The sequence below is a fragment of the Zonotrichia albicollis genome, chromosome 16 (genome assembly GCF_047830755.1).
Source record: "Zonotrichia albicollis isolate bZonAlb1 chromosome 16, bZonAlb1.hap1, whole genome shotgun sequence".
In the NCBI taxonomy this organism is placed as follows: Eukaryota; Metazoa; Chordata; class Aves; order Passeriformes; family Passerellidae; genus Zonotrichia; species Zonotrichia albicollis.
Genome location: NC_133834.1, coordinates 13,360,195 through 13,386,048, shown reverse-complemented (window position 1 = coordinate 13,386,048; position 25,854 = coordinate 13,360,195). Strand labels below are relative to the sequence as shown.

Sequence of the window (25,854 nt, the reverse complement as noted above, 5' to 3'; positions counted from 1 at the left end):
CCTGGGCCAGTCTGCAGGCTGGGACAGCTTGTCATCTCCTGAGGATGGATCAGCCATGGTGGGAACTGCTTGGCAGGGCTGCCATGACCCCTGCAAGTTTAGGGTACCAGCTGTCCTGCAGGATTTGAAATAGGCTTTTAGTCTGACTTATCCTGATCCCTCCCTGCCTTCCTGGGATTTTGCTTCTGATCCACTGCTCTTCTGTGGCAGCAGGCACTTGGCAGCAAACCTGCCTCGTGGCTGCAGCCTTGTGCTCCTGCTTCTGCAACCAGCAGCTTAGAAGTGTGTGTGTCTGCCTTTGCAGAGACCAGAACTGCAGCAAGTTTTGCTCTTTGTGCTACCCTAGAGGAGGTTAGAAACCCTGCAGCATGAGATGGAGAAGTTAGGGAGGTTCTGGGAGTGTGGAGGGGAGGCTGGGACAGAAAAGAGATTTCTGGTGGTTTTGGGACAAGTCACAGAGCTGTGAAACAGTACAGTCTCACAATGGGGACCTAGAGCTGGCCTGAAGATGGTAAGTGTGTGCAATAGATGGTTTTTAAAGTAAAACACCTTTCACCAAGTTATTTTCTGAATTTCTGTATCATTTCTTTTCCTTTATTTTTAGAAAAACTCGGAACAAACTGTCCTTTGCCCACAGTGAATATCTCCTGTCATTTTTCTTCTGTCTTAAGAGACAGAATGCTGTTGATGGTCAAACATTTCTGGCCAGCATCTGTCAGGTTGAGGACAAGCTGTGAGATGCTCCTGGGCAAGAGTTCTGTCTTTGAATTGGGGTGGGCTGGAAGTGACCACCAGGGCTTTGTCTTTTCACCTGCACAGTCCAAGCAAACATCCTTCTCCTTAGCACTTGTCTGCTGGCATCTTTCAGAGGCACAGCAGACTGGTTTGGGGTGAGCAAAGACAGCGATGCCACTCAGAAATGGCAGAGGAAGAGCCTGCGGCACTGCAGCCTGCGCTACGGGAAGCTCAAGCCTCAGGTCATCCGGGAGATGGACCTGCCCAGCCAGGACAACATTTCTCTGACCAGCACAGAGACCCCTCCTCCTCTCTACGTGGGGCCCTGCCAGCTGGGCATGCAGAAGGTGAGTGAGCTGGGACAGAGGGACAGAGGCAGGGCCATGGCTGAGCTCCCTGCTCGCTGCGTTCAGCGCGTTGGCAGCCGTGACCTGTCTGCGGGCTGAGCTCTGCCCCGGCACGTCTGGGCTCTGTGCTCAGACACTTCTCACAGCCCAGGTACAGTTTGGCAGCTCTCTCTCCCCACCAGTCTTATTGGCTGAGATCCCTCAGCTGTTGTGGTGGCTCAGAGCTGTGTTTGTCATGCTGTGACTCTGGTGATCAGGGGTGTGCAGCATGAGTAGCAGCTCTCAGCTCAGGCTTTCTGCTGCCATTTTGAAGGACAGAATTGGGTTCTGCTATGTTGGATGTGCAGTATCAGGGCTGGAATCACTGGGGACATTTGCTCTGCCCCAAGCAGAATGTAGGCTGTAGCACAGCTACTGTCCCCATAGAAACCTGGTTATATTTTAGGACTTTGAAAAGTGCTGCATCAGTGGTGCTATAGCCCTGCTTATGGGTCCTCAGAAGTGGTTTTGAGTGTCTGCAAAGGGCACCTGGGTTTGGTGCTGCCTCCTGCTCATTACTTTTAAGTGTGACCCAAGGGGGCAGGGCCCAGATGAGCACATGCAGTGACCAGAACTAACCACAATATCCAGCTCTTCCCACTGCTCCTCTCAGTGACACTAATTGGTGTGGTTGGTGGCTGGGCTTTACTGAGTGAGTGGGAAAACAATTCCTTCCAAAGCAGGTCAGTCTGTGACCTGCAGCCTGGTGGCAGCACTAAAGCAGAGGAGAGTGTAGTGAAATTTTCAATCACATTTTGCCTTGTTGTCTTCTTTTCTGTTAAATGTCTTGCACCTAATATTTGCTCACAGGAGTCTTAGAAATATTGTTGAGCTGTATCTGGGCTAACATTAAATCAGAACGTGGTGTCAGTAGGTGTGAGCCCATTAAGCTTCCTGTTGAGTGTGCAACTGTGGATTAAAAAAGCTCGTAAAACCTTGGGATAAAGCACAGAGGTCTTATGGAAACCACAGCTGTGATGATGTAAGGACAGAGCAAGGTTTGTAGCTGAAGGCAATATTTTCATTACGTTGATTCGTATGTTTGGAATAAGTGAGAGCACTGGCCTGAGGAGTCCCAAAGAAGGGCTTGCAGCTCCTGGAAGCTTGCCTGCTTTATCCAGCTGTTAAATTTAATTAATGGAAGCAGATGTAAATATACAGTATAGTTTCAACAGGATAACAGGAAACTGCTTAAGTCCTGGGCTGCCCAGTATCAGGAAGGAAACTAACTAAAGAAAGAACATTTCTGTTTTTAGGGATTTCTCAGACTCCTATTTAGGCAGCACATTCTCTGACTGTTGAGCTCATTGGCATGGGAGACAATGAAACCAAGAGCTTAGTGTGACTGTGTTCACAGGGGTCTGAGGATAAGGGAAGAGACGAGGATCTGACTCCATATTTCAGAAGGCTGATTTATTATTTTATGATATATATTATATTAAAACTATACTAAAAGAATAGAAGAAAGGATTTCATCAGAAGGCTAGCTAAGAATAGAAAAAGAAAGAATGATAAAGGCTTGGGTTTTGGACAAAAAGTCCGATCCAGCTGACTGTGATTGGCCATTAATTAAAAACAATGACATGAGACCAATCACAGATGCACCTGTTGCATTCCACAGCAGCAGATAATCAATGTTTACATTTTGTTCCTGAGGCCTCCAGCTTCTCAGAAGGAAAAATCCTAAGGAAAGGATTTTTCATAAAAGATGTCTGTGGCAGCTTAGGAAGGGCTGGAGGAGGGTTGGAGTTTTATGTGAGGTACTGGAATGGACTGGTTGACAATAGTCAATACTAGCAAAAGAAAAAAAACAAACATTAGGTTATTCCTATTGTAGAATTGCTTGTTGGTCCCTGCAGGCTGGTTCCTGGTCAGTCCCTGGAGCCATGAGGAGAGAGGAGGTTTGGCAGGACAGGCTTTGGGGGTGGCTGGGCTGACGGGCTGCTCCTCTCGGCAGATCATCGACCCCCTGGCGCGGGGCCGGGCGTTCCGGATGGCCGAGGACACGGACGGCTGCAGCATCCCCCACACGCCCATCACCCCCGGGGCCACCTCGCTCTGCTCCTTCACCAGCTCCCGCTCCGGCTTCAACCGCCTCCCGCGGCGCCGCAAGCGCGAGTCCGTGGCCAAAATGAGCTTCCGGGCGGCCGCCGCGCTGGTCAAGGTACTGCCTGCTGCAGGGCATGGACCACGGGGGTCTCTGCCCTGGATGTGGGCAAGGAGCTGCTCAGCAGAGGGGTGGGGAGAGCTGTGGTGGAGGGAGGAAATGGAGTCACCTCCTGGTGGGTTTCGGCCAAGTGTACAGGAGGCAGGATTGGCAAGGAAGTGGGGATGGTGGTTCGGTTTTGGTACGGGTCTTGATTTTTCTGTGTTGGCCTGGGGACTTTGATTCCCATGGACAGCAGCCTCAGTATTCTAGCAGGTCCAGTTCAGCCTGTTCTGGACTTTTGGGTGGTCCATGTGCACCTGGTAAGCAGCCAGGGAAGAGCAGAAATACCAGAGGCTCTTGCTGTACAAGTGTCCTGGTTTGAAAGGAAGTGAGTTTTTTTGGGATGCTGCGGTCAAACCAATAGGTGCTCAGATTTGAATATTGGCACCTGGTGTGGTCACTGCGGACATGGATATGCCTCTGAGAGCACAGAGGGGTAAAAGCAGAGAACTCCCAGGGGGAGCTCTCTTGGTTCCCGTGGGTGAAAGAGGTCTCTCCATCCTTTTTGTTGTGTCCATTAGCAGCCATCACTGTGGTTTGGCCGGACACATTGTCCAATATGTGCTAGAGGAGCAAGAGGCAAGCCTGGAGGTGGGTGCTGTGGGTTTAGAAGTGGAGTGACAGCTGTATCTCACCAGAAAGGTGTCACACATCAATCTGCTGTGCTCCAACCAAGCTCAGCATGTGGGCTGCCTGTACCCTGGCTGGGGCGGGTTTGTGAGGTGCTGGCAGTGCCCCATGTCCCTGTCCCTGGCTGCAGGGCCGCTCTGTGAAGGACAGCACCCTGAGGAGGGCCCAGCGGCGCAGCTTCACCCCCGCCAGCTTCCTGGAGGAGGACACGGTGGATTTCCCAGATGAGCTCGACACGTCCTTCTTCGCTCGGGTGAGGGGCAGGTCTGGCGTGGTGCTGCCAAAGGCAGAGCAGGACTCTGGTTCTGGCAGGACTGTGTGTTGCAGAGAGCAGCACTGCTCTCTCAGGTGGGATGTTGGCTTCTTCTGATGGGGCTGCTGTCTGTCTGCCCAGGAAGGAGTCCTTCATGAGGAGCTCTCCACTTACCCCGATGAAGTGTTCGAGTCGCCGTCAGAAGCTGCCATCAAAGATGCGGAGGTGAAACCTCCAGATCAGACAGATCTCACAGGAGGTGCTTTGGACAAAAATGAGCTTGAGAGAAGCCACTTACTACTGTGAGTATCTTCATGGTAGCTGCCAAAGCTTAACATGGGGTAGCCAACCTGTTTGGAGTGGGGAAGCCAAGATGTGAGTGCTGTGGGTGCTTGGTGCAGGGCTCAGAGCAGTGCAGGGATGGGTTTTCTTTAAATCCACCTGAAGACCTCCTGCCCCAGCGACCCATGATGTGAAAGGTGACTCTGAGGCCACTTCTCCAGCAACTTCCAGCTTCATAGTAATGTGTTTCAGAGATTGTATCATGCCTTGAGGAAGCAAAAGACACTTAAACCAACTGTAAGGATGCTGAGGGCCCAGCCTTTGGCTATGGAGGGCAAAAGTGAGAAAGCTGTTGCCATTGCCACAGTCACCAGTAACTGTTCTCATGCTCCAAGGAGCGGTGAAGCATTGCAGTGTGTCAAGCTGGGCTGCATTCCTCACTTGAAATGAGAGAAAGGTGTGGCACTGGTGCTGAGAGCCCTACAAATATGTGGGTGGTGCTGTTCTGTGTGCCTGGATTTTTTCCACCTGAGTAACTGGTACTGAGTAATTGCTCTGTGCTGCTTCCGAGTCAGCTCACCCCAGCAGAGAGCTCTGCTGGGTGTGAACATGGAGCAGACAGGGAGGTCCTTGTTGTGGTTCTGCTGCTCTCAGCCTGTCTTGCTGTGCTGGCACTTTCCCTTCAAGTGTTTCCAAGAACTTCACTCAGTTTAACATAAGGGGACGCACAAATGGTGGGAGTTTGTTGTCACTCCTCTGAGATGGTTTCAGTCTTCTTGGTTCCCTTTGAATCTCCTTAAATAGTTTTATTTCTTGAGGAAAATATATTTTTTTCACCCTTCAGAGAGCTGTTGTCAGAGTCACAGTTGGGTGTCCTTTCACGTGGTGAGGTGTTTGTTTGGGCATGGGGAGATTTCCAGCACTGCAAACACTGGGAAGCAGCATGTGCACCCCACAGAAACCACTTGACCTCTTGGGCAGGAGCAGGCTGCAGTGGAACCTGCACCTTCTGCTGCAGAAGGACTTCCCAAGGGGAAGTTGGGATATTCAAATGCATTGTCTGCAAGGTGCAATATGAAAAGAGCTGAAGTTTCCAGCAGTATTTTGGCTACAGGGGTTCAGATTCTCCCTTATGCTGCTGCTTGCCTGTACTTCAGAGCTGTTATGATCTCTGCAGACACTCCAGTCATGTTTCAGAAGAAAGGTTGTTGGCTGTTTTCTCTCAGCACTTCTGACAGGCACTGTCTTTGTGCAGAGTGGGACATTTGGGAAGCCAGAGGAGGTGCACTGGACTAGAGCAGGTGTCAGGAGCATCTGTCCTGCAGGGCCAGGCAATGAGGAGGGGGAAATGGGAGGGAGTTGGGTTTTTTTGGTTAGATCTGAGTGCTGCAGATGTGACCTTCACACTGCTGTCTAAGAGCAAGGAAATACAAATTTATCTGGATGTGATAGAGTCTTAAAAAGTAGGTGTTATTCACCAGTAACCTGTGCAATGTTAATCAGATCTATTTTGACAAAGAAGCCTTGTTTTAGCTCGGGATGCTCAGGATTTTTATTGTGTTCATGAAGCCTGCTTTGCTTTATTCTGAAAAATGCACACATTGGTACAAGTAAGGGAGGAATGGAAGAAATATTGGGAGAGGTAGCTGGTACAGCTTGCAGCCTCTGTAAGACAGTGCTGCTTTCTTGGTCTGGGAAGCTGCTTGGATTCACTTTTGTCCAATTTGCCAGTCCAGCGACATTGAAGTGAGATATTGAAGTGACATTTAAAGGTGGGTATTTCCACTGCTGGGCTAAACTCCATTCTAAACTTCCATTTCATAGCAGAGGGCAGAGTAAGAGGATTGAAGTAGGGGAGGGAGCAGACACACCTGAGGCTGCAGAGGTGCTGTTGCAGCCCAACAGGCTGCAGCTTTAAAGCCTTGAGAGCTCCTCAGTGATGGGGCTTAGTTTGGCACAGCAGCCTTGTGCCACTCTCCGTGTGTTTGCTGTGCTTTGTGCCACTTCTGTGCTTTTCTGTCCTGACTCTGTGTTACCCTTTAAAATACAACTCCCACTTCAGGGCTGCTGGAGTGGGTGGGACAGACAGAGGCTCTGCTGCCACCAAAGGCCATGGAAAGGCTGGTCCCTGCTGCTGTGCTTTCTGCCACTTCTGTGCTTTCCTGTCCTGGTTGTGTGTAAGATTTTCGAACACAGCTTCAGGACACCTTGTCTGCCATCAGTGTGGTACAGACAGAGGCTCTGCTGCCACCAAATACCATGCAAAGGCTGGTCCCTACTTCTGTGTTTTCTGCCACTTCTGTGATTTTCTTTCCTGGCTCTGTACAACCCCTTGAAATACAGCTCCCACTTCAGGGCACCCTGTCTGCCATCAGCTGCTGCCCAGCCTGGAGGGGGTGGCACAGACAGAAGCTCTGCTGCCACCAAAGGCCACGGAAAGGCTGGTCCTTACTTCTGTCCTGGCTCTGTGTAACTCTTTGAAACACAGCTTCAGGCACCTTGCCATCAGCTGCTGCCCAGCCTGAAGGGGGTGGCACAGACAGAGGCTCTGCTGCCACCAAAGGCCATGGAAAGGCTGGTCCCCTACTGCTGTGCTTTCTGCCATTTCTGTGCTTTCCTTTCTTGCCTCTGTGCAACCCTTTGAAACACAACTTCAGGGCACCTTGTCTGCCATCAGCAGGTGGCACAGAGGCTCTGCTGCCACCAGAGGCCATGCAAAGGCTGGTCCCCACTTGTGTCCTGCTTTTGTTCCAGCCCCCTGGAGCGTGGCTGGAGGAAGCAGAAGGACGGGGCCCTGGCGCAGCCCAAGGTGCGCCTGCGGCAGGAGGTGGTGAGCGTGAGCCCGCAGCGGCGCGGGCAGCGCATCGCCGTGCCCGTCAGGAAGCTCTTTGCCAAGGAGAAGAGGCCCTACGGGCTGGGCATGGTGGGCAAGCTGACCAACAGGACCTACCGCAAGCGCATCGACAGCTACGTCAAACGGCAGATCGAGGACATGGATGACCACAGGTGGGAGCTGCGCTATGGGGGTTCCCCGTTTTGGGGGTGGTTCCTCACTCGGGGTCACCAAATGTGGTGCTGTTGGCAGGGAAGAGATGAGAATCTGGACTCCATGTTTCAGAAGGCTGATTTATTATTTTATGATATATATTATATTAAAAGAAAATATAATTCGTGCTCCTACTGAGCCTCTACCGACAAGAAAATATCTAACTCTCAATGGCACACCAAGCACATTCTTATCACATAGTAGACCCTAGCTCCTGACCCATCCTAGGAGCAGCCACTGCTCTCCTAAACACCTCAGGACTAACAGTATGATTCCACTACAACTCCCCATGACTCCTTATTCTAGGCCTACTCTCCACTATTCTTGTCATGTTCCAATGATGACCTGACATTCCAAGGCCACCATACTCCCACTGTACATAAAGGACTACAAAAGAAAATCATATATTAAAACTATGCTAAAAGAATAGAAGAAAGGATTTCATCAGAAAACTAGCAAGGAAAAGAATGGAATGATAATAAAATCTTGTGACTGACCACAGAATCCGAGCCAGCTGACCATGATTGGCCATTAATTAAAAACAACCACATGAGACCAATCACAGATGCACCTGTTGCATTCCACAGCAGCAGATAATCATTGTTTATGTTTCGTTTCTGAGGCCTCTCAGCTTGTCAGGAGAAAAGATCCTAGCAAGAGGATTTTTCATAAAATATGTCTGTGACAGGTACCAGTCATGGGTTTTTCTAGGTCTGGACTGAAGGCACTTGAGACAGTAATTCATGTTCAGACTCAGGTGTTTATTATTTCTTATCAGTAAAACAGTCTCACTGCTGTGAGACTGACTGTTCAGCAGCTTTTCATTAGAAGGCACAAAATGGCCAACAATCTCTTGTTACAAGGTCTTTTAAGACTAAACTATCCAATTAAGAGCTGACACCTAGATTATTTCCCTTTTAACCCAATAACTGATCCCAAAGAGCTGCAATGCGGACTTTTCTCCCCAATTACAAAATGCTACCCAAATCCATAAAGAAGAAGAAGAAAGAAAAAGCATGAAGAAAAAACCCAGGATGACACCCTGTGCCCTCCATCTTGCTTCCATCCACAGCAGACTAAAAATCCCAAAACCTAAATTTCTCACCTAAGTGATCCACCTACACTACTCTCTATAATCTGTTTCACACTTTTGTGGATTCCAGTCTGTCTTGAAGTCTAAGAAACTTTCTCTATGAATGAGGGTCAAAGTCAGTGCTGCCCTGGGGGTCAGGGCACCCCAGAGCAGAGAGAGAAATATTGGAGTGCCCTGAGCTGCTGAGTGAGGGATTGCTGCTGGCCCTGGGGAACTCGGGGTGCTGCTGTGCCCCCCATCTTTGCCCCTGGGAGAGCAGAGCCAGCTGCAGCTGTGTTTGTGTCCTCAGCCAGCAGTGTGGGGCCTCACCCAGCTCCCCACGGTGTGTCTGTGTCTCTGGTGCCTGGAGGGACTGAGGTCTCTGTGCCACCAGCACTGTCCTGTGGGGAACAGCAGGGCTCAGCTGTCCCTGCCTCTGGGCATTGACCTGGAATGATTATTTCAGAAACACAGCACAGTTCAGCGTTGGGCTTTGGTGTCCCATGGATGTTTTCTTGGGAAAGGGTCATTGTCCAGGGTAATGGGGGAGTCAGAGTGAACAGGTTATTGCCTCCTGTCCTGAGCACTCCTAGGTGATCCTGGCTGTGTACCCCAGATTTTGGCAAGGTTTCTGGGGGAAAGCAGCAGCTTTTCCCCTCTTTTCTGTTAGCAGATATAATATGCCTGTGTTTCTGCCTCTGATCCTTTCCCCTTCCCTCCTTCCAGGCCTTTCTTCACTTACTGGGTCACCTTTGTGCACTCCCTCATCACCATCCTCGCTGTGTGCATCTACGGCATTGCCCCTGTGGGGTTCTCACAGCATGAAACTGTTGATTCAGTAAGTGGTGCCCCTGACATGCCTGGAGTGTGATGGAGTTTAGCCCTCAGCTCCTTGCCTGCCTGGCTGGGTGCCTGCAGGGTCCCTGGGAGCCCCCACACCCCCTTCTGTCCCTCCTGCAGCTCCCTGATGTCAGATTATATCTGGCACAAAGCTTCCAAACAGCTTGTTCTCCTCCTGGTGGAGACCAGAAGGATGATCAAGGCAAGGAAATACTTCAAACCAGAGCTAAGTTTTTGCTACAGTTGCAAGATTTTGCTTCTGCCGGGGGCAAAACTGACTTGTCTGACTTTGGGAGCTGATTTGAAGCTGTTTGTAGCCTTCCCACACGTTGTTAAAGGTTTCTGGGGTACAGATATCTCTACAGCCATGTCCTTGCTCCATGTAGGAGATGCCTGGGGAGCTTCTCAGCTGCATATCTGACAGCTTTCAGAACACCTGGGCCTGCACTGCCTCTGGGTGCTGCCTGTGCTGCTCAGCTCTGCGGAGCTTTGTGCAGGCTCAGGCCACTCCAAGGGCTCCAGGCCCTGGGATTTCTTGAAAGTTGAAGCAGACAAAGATAGACATTTTGAATAAAACCTTAACTTGAAGGTGCCCACACCTTGATGGCTGCAGAAAAACAGATGGAGGGAGTTGTGGGCACTGTCTTTGGCTGTGGGGATTCCTGTTCATCCAGGGGGCTGGAGCTCACAGGGCTCTTGCTTTCTCTCCTTGTAGGTCTTGAGAAACAGAGGAGTTTATGAAAATGTCAAATATGTTCAGCAGGAAAACTTCTGGATTGGCCCCAGCTCAGTGAGTGCTGTTGGTGGGACGGTTGGTGGGTGGGGGATTGTTCTGCAGCTGGGCCACCCCACGGACCAGAGCCCTCTGCTGCGTGGAGCTCAGGGATCTGCTGTCACTGTCAGGGAGCAGCAGTGCTCCCAGCCCAAAACTACCCTGCAGAGTGGGGTGCCTGGAGGTTGGGATGGACCTTGGACCCTGTTCTTACAAAGACAAGCATGGGGTTAGAAAAAATGAAGGAGTTGTATGGTGTGTGACAGCTTTCCTGATGCCATTCCCCTGGGAAACACAAAAATGAAGAGAAAACGTCTCAAAGTTTTCTTTCCCAGCCATTTTGCTGGCCTTTCTGGGGCTATGGGCAGAGAAATCCCTGAGCTTTTGTTCTGGACCTGTCTCCAAAGCAAATATGGAAATGTGCATGGTGTGTGTTGGGCCTCATCATGCAGGATTTGTCCCTGGCCCTTGCATCTGGATAGGGCTACCCCAGCAGCTCCCCCAGCCTGCTCTGCCCAGGCAGTGATTGCCTTGGCTGAGCTGAGTGTTTCCATGTCTGGCAGGAGGCCCTGATCCACCTGGGGGCCAAGTTCTCCCCGTGCATGAGGCAGGACCAGCAGGTGCACAGCTTCATCAGCGCCAAGCGCGAGAAGGAGAAGCACTCGGCGTGCTGCGTGCGCAACGACAAGTCCGGCTGCGTGCAGACCTCGGAGGAGGAGTGCTCAGTGAGTGCCATGGCCCTGCTCCTGCCAGCCCTGCAGCCTCAGGGCCACTTCTGCTCCTGCTTCTTCCCCTGGCCTTCCTGGTGACACCTCTCCTCTCTCCTGCAGTCCACGCTGGCCGTGTGGGTGAAGTGGCCCCATCACCCCAGCACGCCGATGCTGGCAGGGAACAAGAGGCAGTTTGGTTCTGTGTGTCACCAGGACCCCAGGTAGGTCCTGTTGGCCCTGCTGCCATCCTTGGGAGGACAGGGCTGCTGTGCAGTCAGTCCCAGGCCAGTGGATTGCTGGGGGAGGCAGCAGCAGCTCTGGAGGAGTTGGGGCAATGATGTCCTTACACTGCAGGCGAGGCTGATGCAGGATGTGATCATATTTCTGCTCACCCCTGTTCTCTGTTGTGGGCTGCTCACTTGAACAGAAGCCCGTTGTGAGCTGCTCTTAACCCTATTCTTCAGCCACTGTGACTGTTTCTAAAAGCATAATTTAAAACTTACTAAGCCTGAGAGTCTTGGGTGCCTTCCTCAACCCTCTCCCTGTCCTCACCTGCTCCCTGCACAATCCCCTGCTTGGGGGGCAGCAGTCCTGAGCCTAGCACCCCTCTGTCCAGGAGCCCAGCCAGCTGCTGGCTGCCCTGGCACAGTCACTGTGGGCTGATGTAGAGCTGAAAGCAGCTCAGTTCCTGTCCTTGGGGTGTGTCCACCTGGAAGGGATCCAGTTTGTTGCTGGGCAGCTGTGTGCTCTGTGCCTTTGTGATCTCTGCTGGAAGGAGGCTGAGGCTGTGACCAGCATGGCCTTGGCTGATCTGGTCTGGTGTGTCAGTGTCAGCACCCAGGGGCACAAGGAGCTGTGGAATGGGCGCAGGCAGAGTGTGGGAATCCTCCCTGGTGCTGGGGAAGGGTATTTCTCAGGCTGATGTGTGCTTTGTGTGCTTTGTTGCTGCAGGGTGTGTGAGCAGCCAGCCTCGATGGAGCCCCACGAGTGGCCCGATGACATCACCAAGTGGCCGGTGAGCACGGCCAGGGGGACAGAGGGCCATGGGCAGCTGCCGTGTGGCGTTTGCATCCCGCTGTGCTGCTGGGAGGGCAGGGCCTCTGGTGCAGCTTCTGCTGCTGGTCACAAACACCAGCTCAGGGCAGCCGTGCTCTGCCCAGCCAAGACAGAACAACAGAAGCTGTCCTGTGCCAGCTAAAGCCCTGGATCCTGTCAGGGTAACAGAGATGGAAACCAGCTCAGCCTCGGGCTGGAGAGGAGGTGTCAACTGATGCTCAGGCAGATGGAGTGTCAGGCACCATCCTGCTGTCACAGGGAGCTGTGTCTGGGATCTGGCTTCTCCCCAAGGGGCTGGTTTGATTTTACCCAGCCAGCAAGCAAAGCTGTGGCTGTCTGACTGCAGCCTGTTGTTGTTTTCCAGATCTGCACAAAAAACAGTGCTGGGAATTACACCAACCACCTCCACATGGACTGTGTGATTACAGGCCGGCCCTGCTGCATTGGGACCAAGGGAAGGTAGTGAGTTTTCCTCTATGGAGGGGCTGGGGGTTGGGGTGAGACATGGGGCCCTTTCAGCTTGTAGACACAGCCATTGCTCTCCTTGTCCTTTCCACACACAGCCCAGAGCCCTGCTGGGAAGGGGAGTTGGACAGAGCCCTGACAGGACTCCCAGGTGGAGCAGGAGTCTGGGATGAGCAGGAGTTAGCAGCCAGCCTGAGGCTGGCACAGCAGGGTATCTCACTCAGCTGCTCCTGCAGTATGGAGGATTTGGATACCAGTTTGGAGGGATTGAACCATTCTGTTGGGCAGTCCTGCCCTTGTCCTTAGGAATGGCCAGCTTGTTCCTGACAGGCTCCATTGTCCCCAGCCTGCAGTCCATGGGCACTCAAAGGAGATGCCAGGAAATGGCCCACTCTGGCTTTGCAAAAGAGGAAGATTCTGTTTTTCTCATGTTATCCCTGAGCTAGATTACTAACCCAGTGCTTGGGCTTGGCTTTCCCTGCTAGGGAGAAAAATGAGTGTTGCCCCAAGGAGTTTCTCTGTCCCTGAGGGTCATGACCAGGACACTCTTGACATAGCCCCCCTTCCCCTCTGCCAGCTGCAGAGGCACAAGACTCCCCCAGTCTGAGACACAGCTCCCCCAGGCTCTGGTGGTTATTCCCAGCTCCAAACAGCAGCTTTAGGATCTGTCTTGGAGCCATGGCAGGTCTGTGGAGCTTTCCTGGAGGAGAGAAGCAGGAGGGGTGTGTGGAGAGGCACTGGGCTCAAATGGGAATGTGTTTGTGCCTTTGCTGTGACACTGCAGCATGTCAGGGGCAGCTGAAGGCATCAGCTCTCATGGATGGGAGGGGAAAAGGAGAGTGGGTGGCCTGGGAGGGCACAGGAATGCTCCATTGTGCTTTGCATGTGTGACTTGTGCCTCCTGCAGGTGTGAAATTACCTCGCGGGAGTATTGTGAATTCATGCGGGGCTATTTCCACGAGGAGGCGACGCTCTGCTCTCAGGTGAGGCTGCACCTGGGGGGTTCCATGGCTGCCCTCCTCCCTCCAGGTGCCCTCAGCAGCGTGGCAGATCTGGGGTGGCAGTGCTGCAGATCAGGTGGGAGTCCTGTGCCCTGTCCCACCCTGCTGCTCCTGGCTGGAGTGGCAGAGTGGCTGCATCTGTCCCCATTTGGGGACAGTTTGGGACTTGGCTGGCAGCTGTGATAGGCCAGCATGGGGCCACTGTGACAGCAGTGGGAGAAGGATCCAGTCTGCTCCGTGGGCAAGCAGATACCTCAGCTCTGGGTGCTGGGGTGAAAAATGAGGGCTTAAAGCTGCCACAGAGAAGGGATGGGGTTGTGTAAATTTGTTTTGGAGGCAAGGCCTGGGACTTGGTTCAGAGAGAAGCGGGAGGGGAGCCCCTCTTCCAGAGCTGTGTGCAGTGTGCCCTGGGCTTGGAGGACCCCTCTCCACACCCACTTCTGCCCTAGGTGCACTGCATGGATGATGTCTGTGGGCTCCTTCCTTTCCTCAATCCAGAAGTCCCTGACCAGTTCTACCGCCTCTGGCTCTCCCTTTTCCTCCATGCTGGGTAAGCAGAGGGGTAAAACTTCCACTGTTGGGGTGGGGGCACCCTCAGCCTGGGGATTGCTGTGAGGGCTGTGGCTGTCTCTTGTGGGGACACAGGGATCTGAGCTGTGCTCTCTGCCAAGGTTCCATCCTGTGTTTGTTGGGAGGGATTAGCAGCATGGCTAAGGCCAGAGCAGGGACTCTGAGCGAGGCTGGGGACAGAACATGAGCACAGGGGTGACTGCAGTGGCTGCTGCTTCAGCTCCTGTATCTGCACTTGGCAGGATCCTGCACTGTCTGGTTTCAGTGTGTTTCCAAATGACGATCCTGCGGGACCTGGAGAAGCTGGCAGGATGGCACCGCATCTCCATCATCTACCTGCTCAGTGGCATCACTGGCAACCTTGCCAGTGCAATATTCCTACCCTACAGAGCAGAGGTGGGTCTCCTGCAGCCCAGGCTCCTGGTAACTTGTCCTGAGCACAACCCTTCTGTACATGCCTGTGCCCCTGTGGCTGAGGCAGAGCCACCAGAGCTGGGCTCGGCACTGCAGCCTTGGCACTCAAAGATGGCACCACACCATCATTTAACTGCTGAGCAGCACCGTCCCCCAGGCACCATGGGCTGTCCAAGTCACTGCCTGGGCTGGCTGCAGGAAAAAGGCTGCCTCTCCTAACAGATGGGGGATTGTCCAGCCATGGGGTGAGAGAGGCCCCAGGCAGGCTCAGAATCAAGTGTGGTGTCACACACCCTCCACCTGAGAGTGGCAAAGAGCAGAGCTCCCCGTGCCCACAGGAGACTGCAGGGCTGGAACCCTGAGCCTTCCAGCTCCTTTCATAAGGAAAGCTCCATGGTGGGTGGGGGGAGCCAGGAGACTGCCTTCAAGGGCTTCTCCCCTCTGGAAACTTGAACCAGATCTGCCCTCCTTAGTCTGTTCTGGCCTCACACCTTGATCCTAAATCCAACCAGGCCCCTGTACTCCTGGCACCCCATTACATGGATGAAGTTGCAGAGTCTCTTTGCCAAGGAGAACAGGAACTGAGTAAGAAGTAACTAACTCCCGGAGCTGGCTGCAGAGGCCAGGCAGGTGGCACGAGCCTGACATTATCCGTAATGCTCTTCTTCTGCAGGTTGGCCCTGCAGGATCCCAGTTTGGAATTCTGGCCTGTCTCTTTGTGGAGCTCTTCCAGAGTTGGCAAATCCTGGCACGCCCATGGAGGGCTTTCTTCAAGCTGCTGGCTGTGGTGCTCTTTCTTTTTGCCTTTGGCCTCCTGCCTTGGATCGATAATTTCGCTCACATTTCAGGATTTATCAGTGGTTTCTTCCTCTCCTTTGCCTTCCTGCCCTACATTAGCTTTGGGAAGTTCGATTTATATAGGAAACGATGCCAAATTATAGTTTTCCAGCTCATCTTCATTGCACTCTTCTCAGGACTGGTGATTCTGTTCTATTTCTACCCCATCAAGTGCGAGTGGTGCGAGTTCCTCACTTGTATACCCTTCACAGACAAATTCTGCGAGAAATACGACCTGGATGCACAGCTCCACTGACAGCAAAGACTGCCTTCTCGAGCAGGCCCTGGAGATGGACTGTCTTTGCATTTGCTGTGCCATGGGGACAAAGCCTCTAATCCAATGACACTTCTAACCCTGCCCGTGGTTAATTTAAACTGTCTCCTTAGCACTTGGCAGGCATGGTTTGCCTTATCTCAGAAGACTCTGAAAAACAGAACGTTTGTGCCTTGTTCAATTGTATTGAACCTTTTCTGCTGCCATTATTTTTATTACACTAGTTTCAATACTACATTTTTAACCAGAGTTGTTTACTACTGCTAAGGTGGTGATTAAACGGTGAGTAGCGTTTTAGCTACTGTGAATTGTTCTGAGTAGTCTGTGCCTACCTTTGTTATTTAATCTCACTCCTGCTGTTTCATGTACCCTGTGGAGCACCCAAACCAGCCAGATACACATCTGCAGCTGGAAATAAGGGCCTGAAAAGTCTTAGAAAACTAGAGGGTCTCTTTAATCCCTGGAATCCACAAATAGCTCAGAGGCAAACACCACAAACAGCAACTGTAAAAAACATGAGAATGTCCAGTCAATGGAGTTTGTTCCTCTTTGAAGTGTGACAGCCTTTTCCTCCAGGAAGATGCTGAATCCACAGTCTGGTCTTGGTAGGGCTGGATTTTCTGCTCTCTCTGTTTAAGAAATATTTGTCAGTGACAGTAATGACTGCATGCTGGGCTTTTCTCACCATGCTGCCATCCCTCCCTGATGGAGGGACCAGCCAGTGCCAGAGGTGCCTGTTGGTCACAGGCACCCTGGAGCAGGTGGCTGTTCTTAGGGCACACATGTTATTACATTGGGTCTTGAAAATACGGCAGTGTTGAAAGAAGAATTAAAGGTAACTGTGGTCCAAAAGGAACAGTTTTTAACCCAGCTACCCAAAGCAGCAAAACAACACAAGGCTGTGGACAAGCTGCTCTTACCCCTGTTCTTCAGCCACTGTGGCTATTTCTAAAAGCATAATTTAAAACTTACTAAGCCTTAGAGTCTTGGCCACATCTTGTGTTTGTGTGCACAACTTTCTCAAAATAGCAGTGTTAATACCAGAATTATGTCTGCATGAGTTAGAAACCCAGCCATGCTCCTGGAAATGATTTCCAGACATTTAAAAAGCCTAAAAGAAAGCAAGGTCCTGGAAGCAATCACAGCAGCAAAGGAACACTGTGCTTAATGAGTCTCAAGACAATGTAGAAGCAGACTGAGAGTCTAAACAGAGTCAGCTATTCCTGCTGCTGCTCCCAGTGTGTGTTACCTGAAGTAGCTGAATTATCATTCCCTGCCCCAGAGGAGCACAAACAACACTACCAGGATCTGGAAACAGGCACCAGCCTCCTGCAGACATTCAGAATACTCTGCCAGCCAGCAGGGAGCAGCAGCATCAGCTCAGAGCCTCAACACCATGGCCTGAGGAAGATGACGAGCTGGGAGCTCTCAGGGGACATTCAGCACTTACCCCACAGGTCACTGGCGGAGCTTCTTTATGAAGCTGACCTCGTCCCGGTTCCTGATGCCGTACCTGCACACAGAGTGAGGCTGTTACCTGCCAGCTTCCCAGGGAAAGCAGCTGTGAAACCCCAGAGCTTCATCTTTGCCAGGGACAGAGGGACTCCTGTGCTGTGCTCCACTAGAGGACACATTAAAATTCTCACTTGTGTATCTGGGATATGCTGCCAGCACTGAAGGAGCCGCTCATCTGCCTTTAACTATAACAACCCTTTAAATGCAACATCTGTGCCCTAGGCTCACTCTTCCAAGGACAGCTTTGATTTCGGCTGTCTTGCTGAATTTTTAATACTTCAGACCAACTTTTCTTGCTGGTTTGCAAGAGGCTGGCAGACCCAGCACTGCAGGGAAGTGCTTCATCCCACCTCCCCTCAAGAATGGGCAGGGAAACATGGGAGTCACCTGTCAGTGTTGTTACCAGACTGTCTAAGCAGCTCCAAAGATGAACACCAATCCCTGGGTTTCCTCTTTGCTTGGTGTTCTTCATAGAATCACAGAATGTTATGGGGTTGGAATGGACCTTACAGAGCATCCAGTCCCAACACCCTGCCATGGGCAGGACACCTCTCACTAGGCCAGGTTCCTCAAAGCCTTATCTAACCTGGCTTTGGCCACTGCCAGGGCTGGGGCATCCACAACCTCCCTGGGCAACCTGTTCCGTTCCTGTTCGCTGCTCTTTCCTGTCCTATCCTGTGCTGAGCTGAGTAACTGTAGCCATGTGCAGGAGTTCGGGAGGGATGGCCAAGGGTTCTGTGGGGTGCTCCGAACTGGCTGAACCCAGCACAGGATGGTGTTGGGTGAGGATGAGGAAGCCCCCAAGGCCAGCCCATCCTGCAGAGAGCCTCTGAGTCTGTCTGTCCCACTGCTGTGGGCAGTGCTGTCCCACCTCGCAGCCAATGTCCAGCACAGGACCCCAATCCAGGGCACAACCTCCCAGCTCAGCCCTGCCCCGGGGATGCTGCGTGGGCTCCTCTTAGCCCCCCAGCGCTGAGAGTTACTCACTCTCTCAGCTTCTTCCTGTCATCCGCCAGCTTCTCTCCATTGAAGGTGAGGTGGTACGTCCTCCATATGTACTTCCTGCGGGAAAAACACTCAGGGGCAGCCGCGGGAGCGGGGCCGGGCTGGGATGCGCTCCCTTGCCGCCCCCCGGCCCCGCTCACCAGCTGAGGTGCTGGACACCGCCCTGCCGGGCCTGCCTCAGCTGGATGTGCCGCCGCAGCGCCTTCTTCAGCTCCAGCACCGAGGCGTTCTGCACCACCACCACGGCTGCGGGCGGGGAGAGCCGGGTCAGGCCCGCCACCCCCGGCCCGCGCCCGGCCCGCCCCGCCCGGCCCCTCACGCACGCACGGTCTCGCCGTCCGCCTTGCACACCCGCACCGTCATGGCCTGCCCGTACTCCAGGGCCACCTGCGAACCGATCTCCTCCGCCGTCACCTGCGGGCGAGCGACACGGCTGTGAGCGCAGCCCAGCCCAGCCCAGCCCAGCCCCACCGGCCCGGCCCGGCCCCGGGCGCACCTGCGGGGGGAGGTCGCAGAGCAGCGGGTCCTGCACCAGCCGCGCCAGCGCCGCCTGGAACAGCTCCAGCACCTCGGCGTGCGCCAGCTCCTCCGCCGGCTCCTCCGCCGGCTCCTCGGCCGCCATCGCCGGAAGGGGCGGGTGGCGCGGCGGAACCGGCGATGCTGCTCTTCTGCCCGGCCTGCGGGAACGTGCTGGTGGCCGAGGAGGGGCCGCGCTGCCACCGCTTCGCCTGCACCACCTGTCCCTACGTGCGCAATGTCACGCGGAAGGTACCGGGGCGCGGGGGCGGCCCGGGGCGGGGGGCCCGGGGCCCGCTGAGCCGTGTGCCCGAGGCCCGGTGCTGTGTGCCCGGTGCCCGCTGAGCCGCTCCCGGTGCCGGTTCCGCAGGTGACGAGCAGGAAGTACCCGCGGCTGAAGGAGGTGGACGATGTGCTGGGCGGCGCCGCGGCCTGGGAGAACGTGGACTCCACGGCAGGTAAGGCCGGGCCGCGGGGCCGCGCGGGGCTCGCCGGGCCCTGCCGGCCCCTCACGGCGCTTTCCCGCAGAGCCGTGCCCCAAGTGCGAGCACCCCCGCGCCTACTTCATGCAGATCCAGACGCGCTCGGCCGACGAGCCCATGACCACCTTCTACAAGTGCTGCAACCCGCAGTGCGGGCACCGCTGGCGGGACTGAGGGGCAATGGGATCACAGTTTTTGCTGCTCCTGCAATAAACGCGGCACTGCGGGCAAGCTGCGGCTCTGCGTGTTGTTTGGGCCGGGCAGGGAGGGGAAGCAGGCTCCAGCAGGGGTGATAAAGTCGTGCCCTGCACACCAAAACACCCGTGCTGAGAACAGACAGGCCTGAAGGTAACCGTGCTGAAGCACGGTGAGGAAACCCTAGCCCTGAGCACAGCACAGAAGGCAAAGCAGAGGTAAAGTGTTACCACTATGGCCTTACAAAGAACCAAAAATGAAAAAAAGAGGTTTTGCTGTGACCTGTGAAAACCCCATCAGTTAAAGCAGGAACTACAAACTACACACTGCAGCCAGTTACTGATAAAAGGAGAATGTGCTTCAGGTAGGATCATGTATTACTTGTGTTTTCACATCAAGCTTTATTCTCAGTTTAAATACATTCAGAAGTAAAAACGATAAATAATTTAATAAAAACATGATGGAGCACAAATTGTAACATTTAATCTCCATGAACACTCCCCCCCACAGGCTAAGCCAATTTCCTATGACCCCTTCTATCCAGGGATAATCTGCACCCATTTATTCCAATTCATGTCGCAGGGGAACACTCTCCCCAGCCTGAGAGTACAGTCTATTGTAGGCTCATAGTAGATGGTTGGGCTTTCACTCAGTTTGGGATTCTGTAGTTGTTCATCCACAACTGGCTGAGAAAAAAGTGACACTGGGGATGGCTTTTTCATGTAGAACCGTCTGATGCAACCAAGAGTTTCCAGACCCTGCAAAAGAATTCACATATTTTAATATGCTGTGAATGCTGCTCTAGCTACAGTGTTCTCAGAAATGTCGGGCAATTTATACCAAAAGTGGCTTCACTTGAGCCCCTGAAGAGCCCATGGTTACAACACAAAGGTAAAAAATAAACAGCTTAATAAAACCATGCAAGTTCTGGCTATAACTGGATAGATGTAGTTACTTTCAAGGACAGTGATTGATACAGAAGGAGCTCAGCAACAGATGTCAACATTTAGGACCAATCACAAAAAATTTTAAGGCTGCTGTACGTGTCAGTCCCAGACTTCTGTGCCAGTCCTTGTTAATGGTTAATAGGTGTATGACAAGCTCTGTGGTTTCTAAATTCTTAGTGAATTTATTGGTGCAGAAGTTAGATTGAAGTTCCCCATTCTGTAAAATGTAGAGGTAATTAAATGTTTGATTTTGTGGGTTTGAATTCACATTGCCCAGGAATGCATTCTGGAGCAGCCAGAACAGGACTGGCAGCACTCCCAGCTGGCACTGTCACCTCAGGGCACAAGCCCTGGGGAAGAACTGGCACATGGACACTGGAAAATGGATTTCCAATTAGCAGGGAAGTCATGCTTTTGGGAAGGCCTGCAGGATTACTGCTCTGCTTCAGATTCTGAATATTTACAGGAAAAATATAGAAATCAAAGTTCCATTTCCAAAGTGGTGGCAACTGAACGTCAAGATGTGGGAATAAAATTACAAGAAACTCAAAATTTTCTTGCCATTCTTTGTTTGACAATTAAGGACCTACAGGCAGGTCAGAAGGTCTGATTTACACATTGTCTAGCACAGACACATGGCAATTTGATTCTCATGGCAGATTACCCATTTAGAAGGCATATAAGAAAAAAAAATTTAAGAAGAATTAGATTATCTGTGGTGTATGTATTATCTGTATCCCCCAGAGTGGGGACTGGAACCAGAGGATCTTTAGGGGGTTGAGCAGCTCCAAAGATCAACACCCATCCTTGGGTTTCCTCTTTGCTGGGCATTCTTCATAGATCATAGAATATTACAGGGTTGGAATGACCTTACAGACCTTGGGTTTCCTCTTTGGCATTCCTCAGAGGATCATAGAATGTTACAGGGTTGGAATGGATCTTAGAGACCTTGGGTTTCCTCTTTGCAGGGCATTCCTCATAGAATGTTATGGGGTTGGAATGGATCTTATAGGCCTTGGGTTTCCTCTTTGCTGGGCATTCTTCATAGAATATTATGGGGTTGGAATGGATCTTACAGACCTTGGGTTTCCTCTTTGCTGGGCATTCTTCATAGGGTCATAGAATAATACAGGGTTGGAATGGACCTTACAGACCTTGGGTTTCCTCTTTGCAGGGCATTCTTCATAGGGTCATAGAATGTTATGGGGTTGGAATGGACCTTATAGGCTTTCCAGTCCCAACACCCCTTCCAACTCAAACTATTCCTGTGATTACCACTGCATTAAACAGTTTCATGCACTCTTCAGCAATGACCTGGACTCCACCCTCCCTGCAGATCCATTTCAGAAGCAGGTTCAGAGTGTGAAATCAGGGGTACCCCAGGCTTCCCTCCTCCCTTGCTGCGAGCACCGCGCTGGCTGTGGCTCCCTGAGGCCAGAGGGAGCACTGGGCTGCTCTCCCCGTGCCCTGGGCTCCATGCTGAGCTGGCTGTACCTGCAGGATCTCCAGCACGGCCACGGGCTGCAGGACGCCGCTGTAGTGCTGCAGCAGCCCCGCCTGCGGCACGCCCGGCTTGCTCATCACGTGGTAGAGCACGGCCTCCATCATGCCCTTGCACACCGGCTGGTTCAGCTTCCCATCCACGATCCTCCACGGCCTCCCGACGAAGGACACGCTCTCACAGGCCCTGCCAGACACAGGGAAAGCTCAGCTCTCAGGAGTTCTTTGGGATGGGTTTCTCATCGTTGTAATTTCTGCCTAACAGAGATCACTGCATCCCTTTCAACACAAGTGTAAATCCTGTGGCTGCTCTGAGCAAGGGCTGGTGCTGCTCTACCAAATCTGCATTTTTCACCCATTTCAGCACCATTACAAACCAGCAGCTCCCTAGGTCTCAATGAGCAGGAAAGCTTTGTTTGGTATTAACTCCAACATCCTCCAAAAGTTATCCAAGACCTGCACCATGCAGCAACAGTGCTCTGATGGGAAGCAAATCCCTCAATTTTAGCATTGTGGTGTCCAAAAGAAAGTCCCTGCATGGAAATTCCCATTTCTCATATTGCAGTTCCCAGGCACCTGGAAGCTGGCACTGGGCTTATTTGTGCAGTAAAATCAGTTTTGGTCCTCTGATATTTGGAACTTGTTGGTTTTTGGGTAAAAATATCTCTCAGAGACATTTTTTCAGCATGCACAAGGAACATTAACAGGAACAATGGAGTGGGGTTTCTCCATCACTGCTCATCAGAGCATAAAACTGAGGTTTCCAAACCACTGCTCCCAGTACTCTTTTGGCAGAGCCAAGTGTTTGGTATTCTGCAGACATCCCTGTTACTCACCGGTCCCTGGCTGCCTGGGAGACATCTGTCATGGAGCTTCCTGGAAAGAAAAGCACACATATTTTCTAATTAACTCAAATTCCTTATCTAATGGAAGGAGAGTTAAAGGTGGCCAAGCTGGGAAGTGCAAGAGCTTGCTAGGAAATCACAGCAGCAAATTACTCCAGGAGCTGCTCTCGGTTTTGGGGAGCTCTGAGCTGCTCTCCCCACACCTCCTCCCACAGCCACATCTCTTGACTCAACCCCACTTTCTGTGGATCCTTTCCCCACTCCCAGCAGGTTTTATTCCTGGAAGTCTGATGCTGTGGCTGAACCATGGTGATTGTATGGGCTGAAGGAGCTGAGGTGCACAGAGAGCTGTGCAGGGTCTCGGCCTGGAGCTCTCCAGGGGTCTGGGTAACCTAAAGCTCCCAAATCAGCTAAATCAGCTCCTAAAGCTAACCTAAATCAGAGGGATGTAGGGCACAGCTCCCAGGAGCTGGAGCTCTGAATGCAAACTCAGGATTCCAGCAGGGCTCACTTTCAAAGCAAAGGATGTCTCTGCAACTCCCATTACATTATGTCATGGGTTTTAATTAGACAATTACTTAATGAGGTATTCCTACCACACCCAGAGGGTAACAGCTTTGGCTTAAGCACATGTAAACATTCACTGGCCAGTGAGGACTCAGTGTTTGATAACAGAACTCCTGTTTTTTCCCTCCTATACTTCAAACAAGTCAAGGATGTTAAATCCAGGGAAATAGTTCAGTAGTTTAATTTAAGAACTGCTGAGGTCTCTGTTGTTTAGACAGCCCTGAGTGCATTTCCTGCAGGAAGGCTCCAGTTAAACAGTCCCAAGCTGTGGGATGTTAGGGATCACCCTCTGGACCTGGGTTCTGGCAGGGCTTGGCAAGGTACCACAGGAACAGTGAGCTTGTGGTTCAGTCTGAGATTAGAGCTCATAAAAACCAAACCAAAATGAAATCCCTCACAAACTACTAAATGTAAAATTTGGCAAGAACTACCAGCCATTAGAAAACTGGCAGTAAAAAGGAAAGGAAAATGAAGTCCAATTGGGTTACAAATGAGGCTGTTAAATCTCACTGGCATGTGCTGCTTCCTGGTGAATGCTTTAATGAGTTCAGGATTTTCAGCCATGGACATTCCAGCTAAATGCACACCAGCAGTGCTGTGTTTTCTAGGCTTAGAGAGGCCTGACCTTTGAACTGAAGCCACAGATGAGAAACTTTGGATCCAAATGATTCTGGAAAAATTTAAGACATGGAAACAAGTTTCTAAGGAAAACATACTTCTGGACTAGTCATTCTAGCAAAAGGCATAGGAAGGATTATGGGATGTATTTGAAAACTTAGAGACCTTCCAGATGAATTAGTGTTATGCCAATTTATCTGTGAGAGAAGACAATCTCTCTGGTACAGCTGCATAAATAATCTAGGATTTGCTTATAAAGTGGAGCTACTAGTTTGGGATCAACTGCTGATGAGCTGGTTTGTATTTCAGGGATGCAGAGGACTCTCCATACCTTTAGAGACTCCTGGGTTCTCCTGGAAGCAGGAAAGATCATCATCCTGCTCACTGGCTGATTGCTCAGGGACAGGGATCTGCTCGCTGTGCTCAGTGCTGAGCTCATCATTCTCTACTTCGGGATCTTTGTCCTCAGAATGAGATTTGGCTTGTTCTTTGTAAATGTCCACATCCTCAGCCTCTGGGGGTTCAGCTGGGGGCTCCAGGGAGCCTCCTCCTGGAGCTTCCTCACCCCCAGTAACAGCTTCCTTCCTTGGGGCAGGCTCAGAACCGGCTGCATCCAAGTTCCTGCCATCTGCAGGTGCCAGAGCAGGCAGTGCACCCTGGCAGAGGTGACTGTCACCCTGAAGGGCATCAGTCCTACATCTCTTCCTCGGGGGCTCATCATCACTGGCACACTGTGTGTCTTTCCCCAGCTGCTGCTCCTGTCCCAGGCCCTCCTGCCCCTTCTCTGGCTCCGAGGGCAGATGTTCCTGTGGCACATCTGGGGGAGCAGGCTCTGCCCCTGGCTGCTCAGCCTCCTCTGCTTTGCTCTTCAGGCACACCGAGCGCAGCAGCCAGGGCTTGGCAAACACCACGGCCACCAGCCTGACACTGTGGCCTCCTACTTCTAAAACCTGCTGCATGTCAATGAGGTCCTGTAAAAACCAAACAAAAAACCACACAACAAATTATCACAGGAGCTTTCACTGAAAAATGTCACTTTAACCCAGTGTCATGCAATTGCCATGATTTAACTGGCAGCAAGGGAGAGTAAAGTTTAGTAGAATATTCAATTTTGCCTCCAGCTGCACTGAAGTTGAAAAGATGTTTTACTCCTAAAGCTTCCTGAAATTACAGCATGTTTTTCTTCAGCTTAAAGTTAAAAATATAACTGGGAATAAGCACTTTGCTTCCAAAGGTTGATGTTAGCACCTCTAGGTTTCTGAAACAGTTCATTCCTATCTTTGATTAAGAGCTGCTTGAATTTTTAGCCTTCCTAACTTTGAGGCAAGATTGCTCTCAGGTGTGGTGTGTTTCTCCTGCCTAACATAAATAACTCTGTTCAATTTATAGCTGCTTCCAACAGCCTGGAAGCTCATCCTGTTCAAGGGGAATACTAAGCATGCAAACATTAATGTATGGAAAGCAGCTGGCTGTAAACCCACCTGGATGTACTGCTCCAAGCTCCTGCTGCGTTCAGCTCCCACCTGTTCATAGCTGCAGAATTGTTTGCTCAGCTCAGCTTTGCAAATCCCAAAGTGGGAAGTGGCCTCTATGGCCTTCCTGATCTCCAGAGCAGCCTCCACATCCCCAGGGCTGTACCCATAACGCTCCGTACACTCGTGGAGAAACTTATCCACATCATAGTTCTCTTCCTGGATTTTTATCAGCCTGGTGAAAGTTTCAGGGAGGCAGGAGATGCCCACAGCCATGTGATCCAGCAGGGAAGGAACTGCAAAGCAAATAAACCATGGGAGTTTAAGCTGTGAAGCAGCAGTTACTGTGCATCATGCTACAGGAAGACAAACAGATTAGAGGTGCTCTAAACCAATTAAAAACAGAGCTCAGCTTTCCCTCTTCATTACTGCAGTTCCCTTTTTCCTTCTGCCTTGCATATCTGACTGAAAAGACCTGCAAAGAGGAGCAAACTGGTTCACAAGGGCTCACCCTCCCAGCAAAACAAATCATGGCTGGAAGGCAGTGAGCACCTGGTGGTGTTCTCTCTAACACTGGGTCAGTTCAGCTCTGAGCTAATGAGGGAATTCTCTCCTTTTTTCTTGAAGGTCAAGTAAAAAT

General features: G+C 51.8%; 4 protein-coding genes across 8 annotated transcripts in view; 2 read left to right on the top strand and 2 right to left on the bottom strand.

Moving 5' to 3' along the window:
• Positions 1–15,865, top strand: part of RHBDF1 (rhomboid 5 homolog 1) — a 35,624-nt gene extending 19,759 nt beyond the window's left edge. For all 5 annotated transcript variants that reach the window (XM_074552830.1, XM_074552829.1, XM_074552831.1 and 2 more), the window contains 15 exons: positions 869–1,082; positions 3,079–3,285; positions 4,091–4,213; positions 4,355–4,515; positions 7,250–7,501; positions 9,340–9,451; positions 10,169–10,243; positions 10,789–10,950; positions 11,056–11,156; positions 11,887–11,950; positions 12,356–12,450; positions 13,364–13,439; positions 13,907–14,007; positions 14,270–14,423; positions 15,115–15,865. In XM_074552830.1, coding sequence (XP_074408931.1) covers positions 869–1,082; positions 3,079–3,285; positions 4,091–4,213; positions 4,355–4,515; positions 7,250–7,501; positions 9,340–9,451; positions 10,169–10,243; positions 10,789–10,950; positions 11,056–11,156; positions 11,887–11,950; positions 12,356–12,450; positions 13,364–13,439; positions 13,907–14,007; positions 14,270–14,423; positions 15,115–15,534 — 2,317 coding nt within the window. In that variant the 3' untranslated portion in view covers positions 15,535–15,865. The remainder of the gene's footprint in view (positions 1–868; positions 1,083–3,078; positions 3,286–4,090; positions 4,214–4,354; positions 4,516–7,249; positions 7,502–9,339; positions 9,452–10,168; positions 10,244–10,788; positions 10,951–11,055; positions 11,157–11,886; positions 11,951–12,355; positions 12,451–13,363; positions 13,440–13,906; positions 14,008–14,269; positions 14,424–15,114) is intronic.
• A 119-nt stretch (positions 15,866–15,984) lies between these two features.
• On the bottom strand, positions 15,985–18,702 carry SNRNP25 (small nuclear ribonucleoprotein U11/U12 subunit 25). Its single transcript, XM_005492089.2, has 6 exons — positions 18,569–18,702; positions 18,396–18,486; positions 18,213–18,318; positions 18,055–18,129; positions 17,003–17,065; positions 15,985–16,181 (listed from the first exon to the last, which is right to left on the bottom strand). The coding sequence occupies exons 1-5, from the start codon at positions 18,692–18,694 to the stop codon at positions 17,011–17,013; spliced, it is 453 nt and encodes a 150-aa protein (XP_005492146.1). The 5' UTR covers positions 18,695–18,702; the 3' UTR covers positions 15,985–16,181; positions 17,003–17,010.
• A 3-nt stretch (positions 18,703–18,705) lies between these two features.
• POLR3K (RNA polymerase III subunit K) lies at positions 18,706–19,947 on the top strand. The gene is made up of 3 exons (XM_014270652.2): positions 18,706–18,840; positions 18,959–19,046; positions 19,117–19,947. Exons 1-3 carry the CDS (start codon positions 18,730–18,732, stop codon positions 19,242–19,244), a joined length of 327 nt encoding a protein of 108 aa, XP_014126127.1. The 5' UTR covers positions 18,706–18,729; the 3' UTR covers positions 19,245–19,947.
• The window catches only part of GTF3C1 (general transcription factor IIIC subunit 1), a 40,686-nt gene continuing 34,478 nt past the window's right edge, over positions 19,647–25,854 (bottom strand). The window contains exons 33-37 of the mRNA XM_005492091.4: positions 25,224–25,510; positions 24,074–24,713; positions 22,549–22,588; positions 21,707–21,899; positions 19,647–20,023 (exon numbers count right to left, since the gene is read on the bottom strand). Of these exons, the coding sequence (XP_005492148.3) occupies positions 19,802–20,023; positions 21,707–21,899; positions 22,549–22,588; positions 24,074–24,713; positions 25,224–25,510 (1,382 nt within the window). The 3' untranslated portion in view covers positions 19,647–19,801. The remainder of the gene's footprint in view (positions 20,024–21,706; positions 21,900–22,548; positions 22,589–24,073; positions 24,714–25,223; positions 25,511–25,854) is intronic.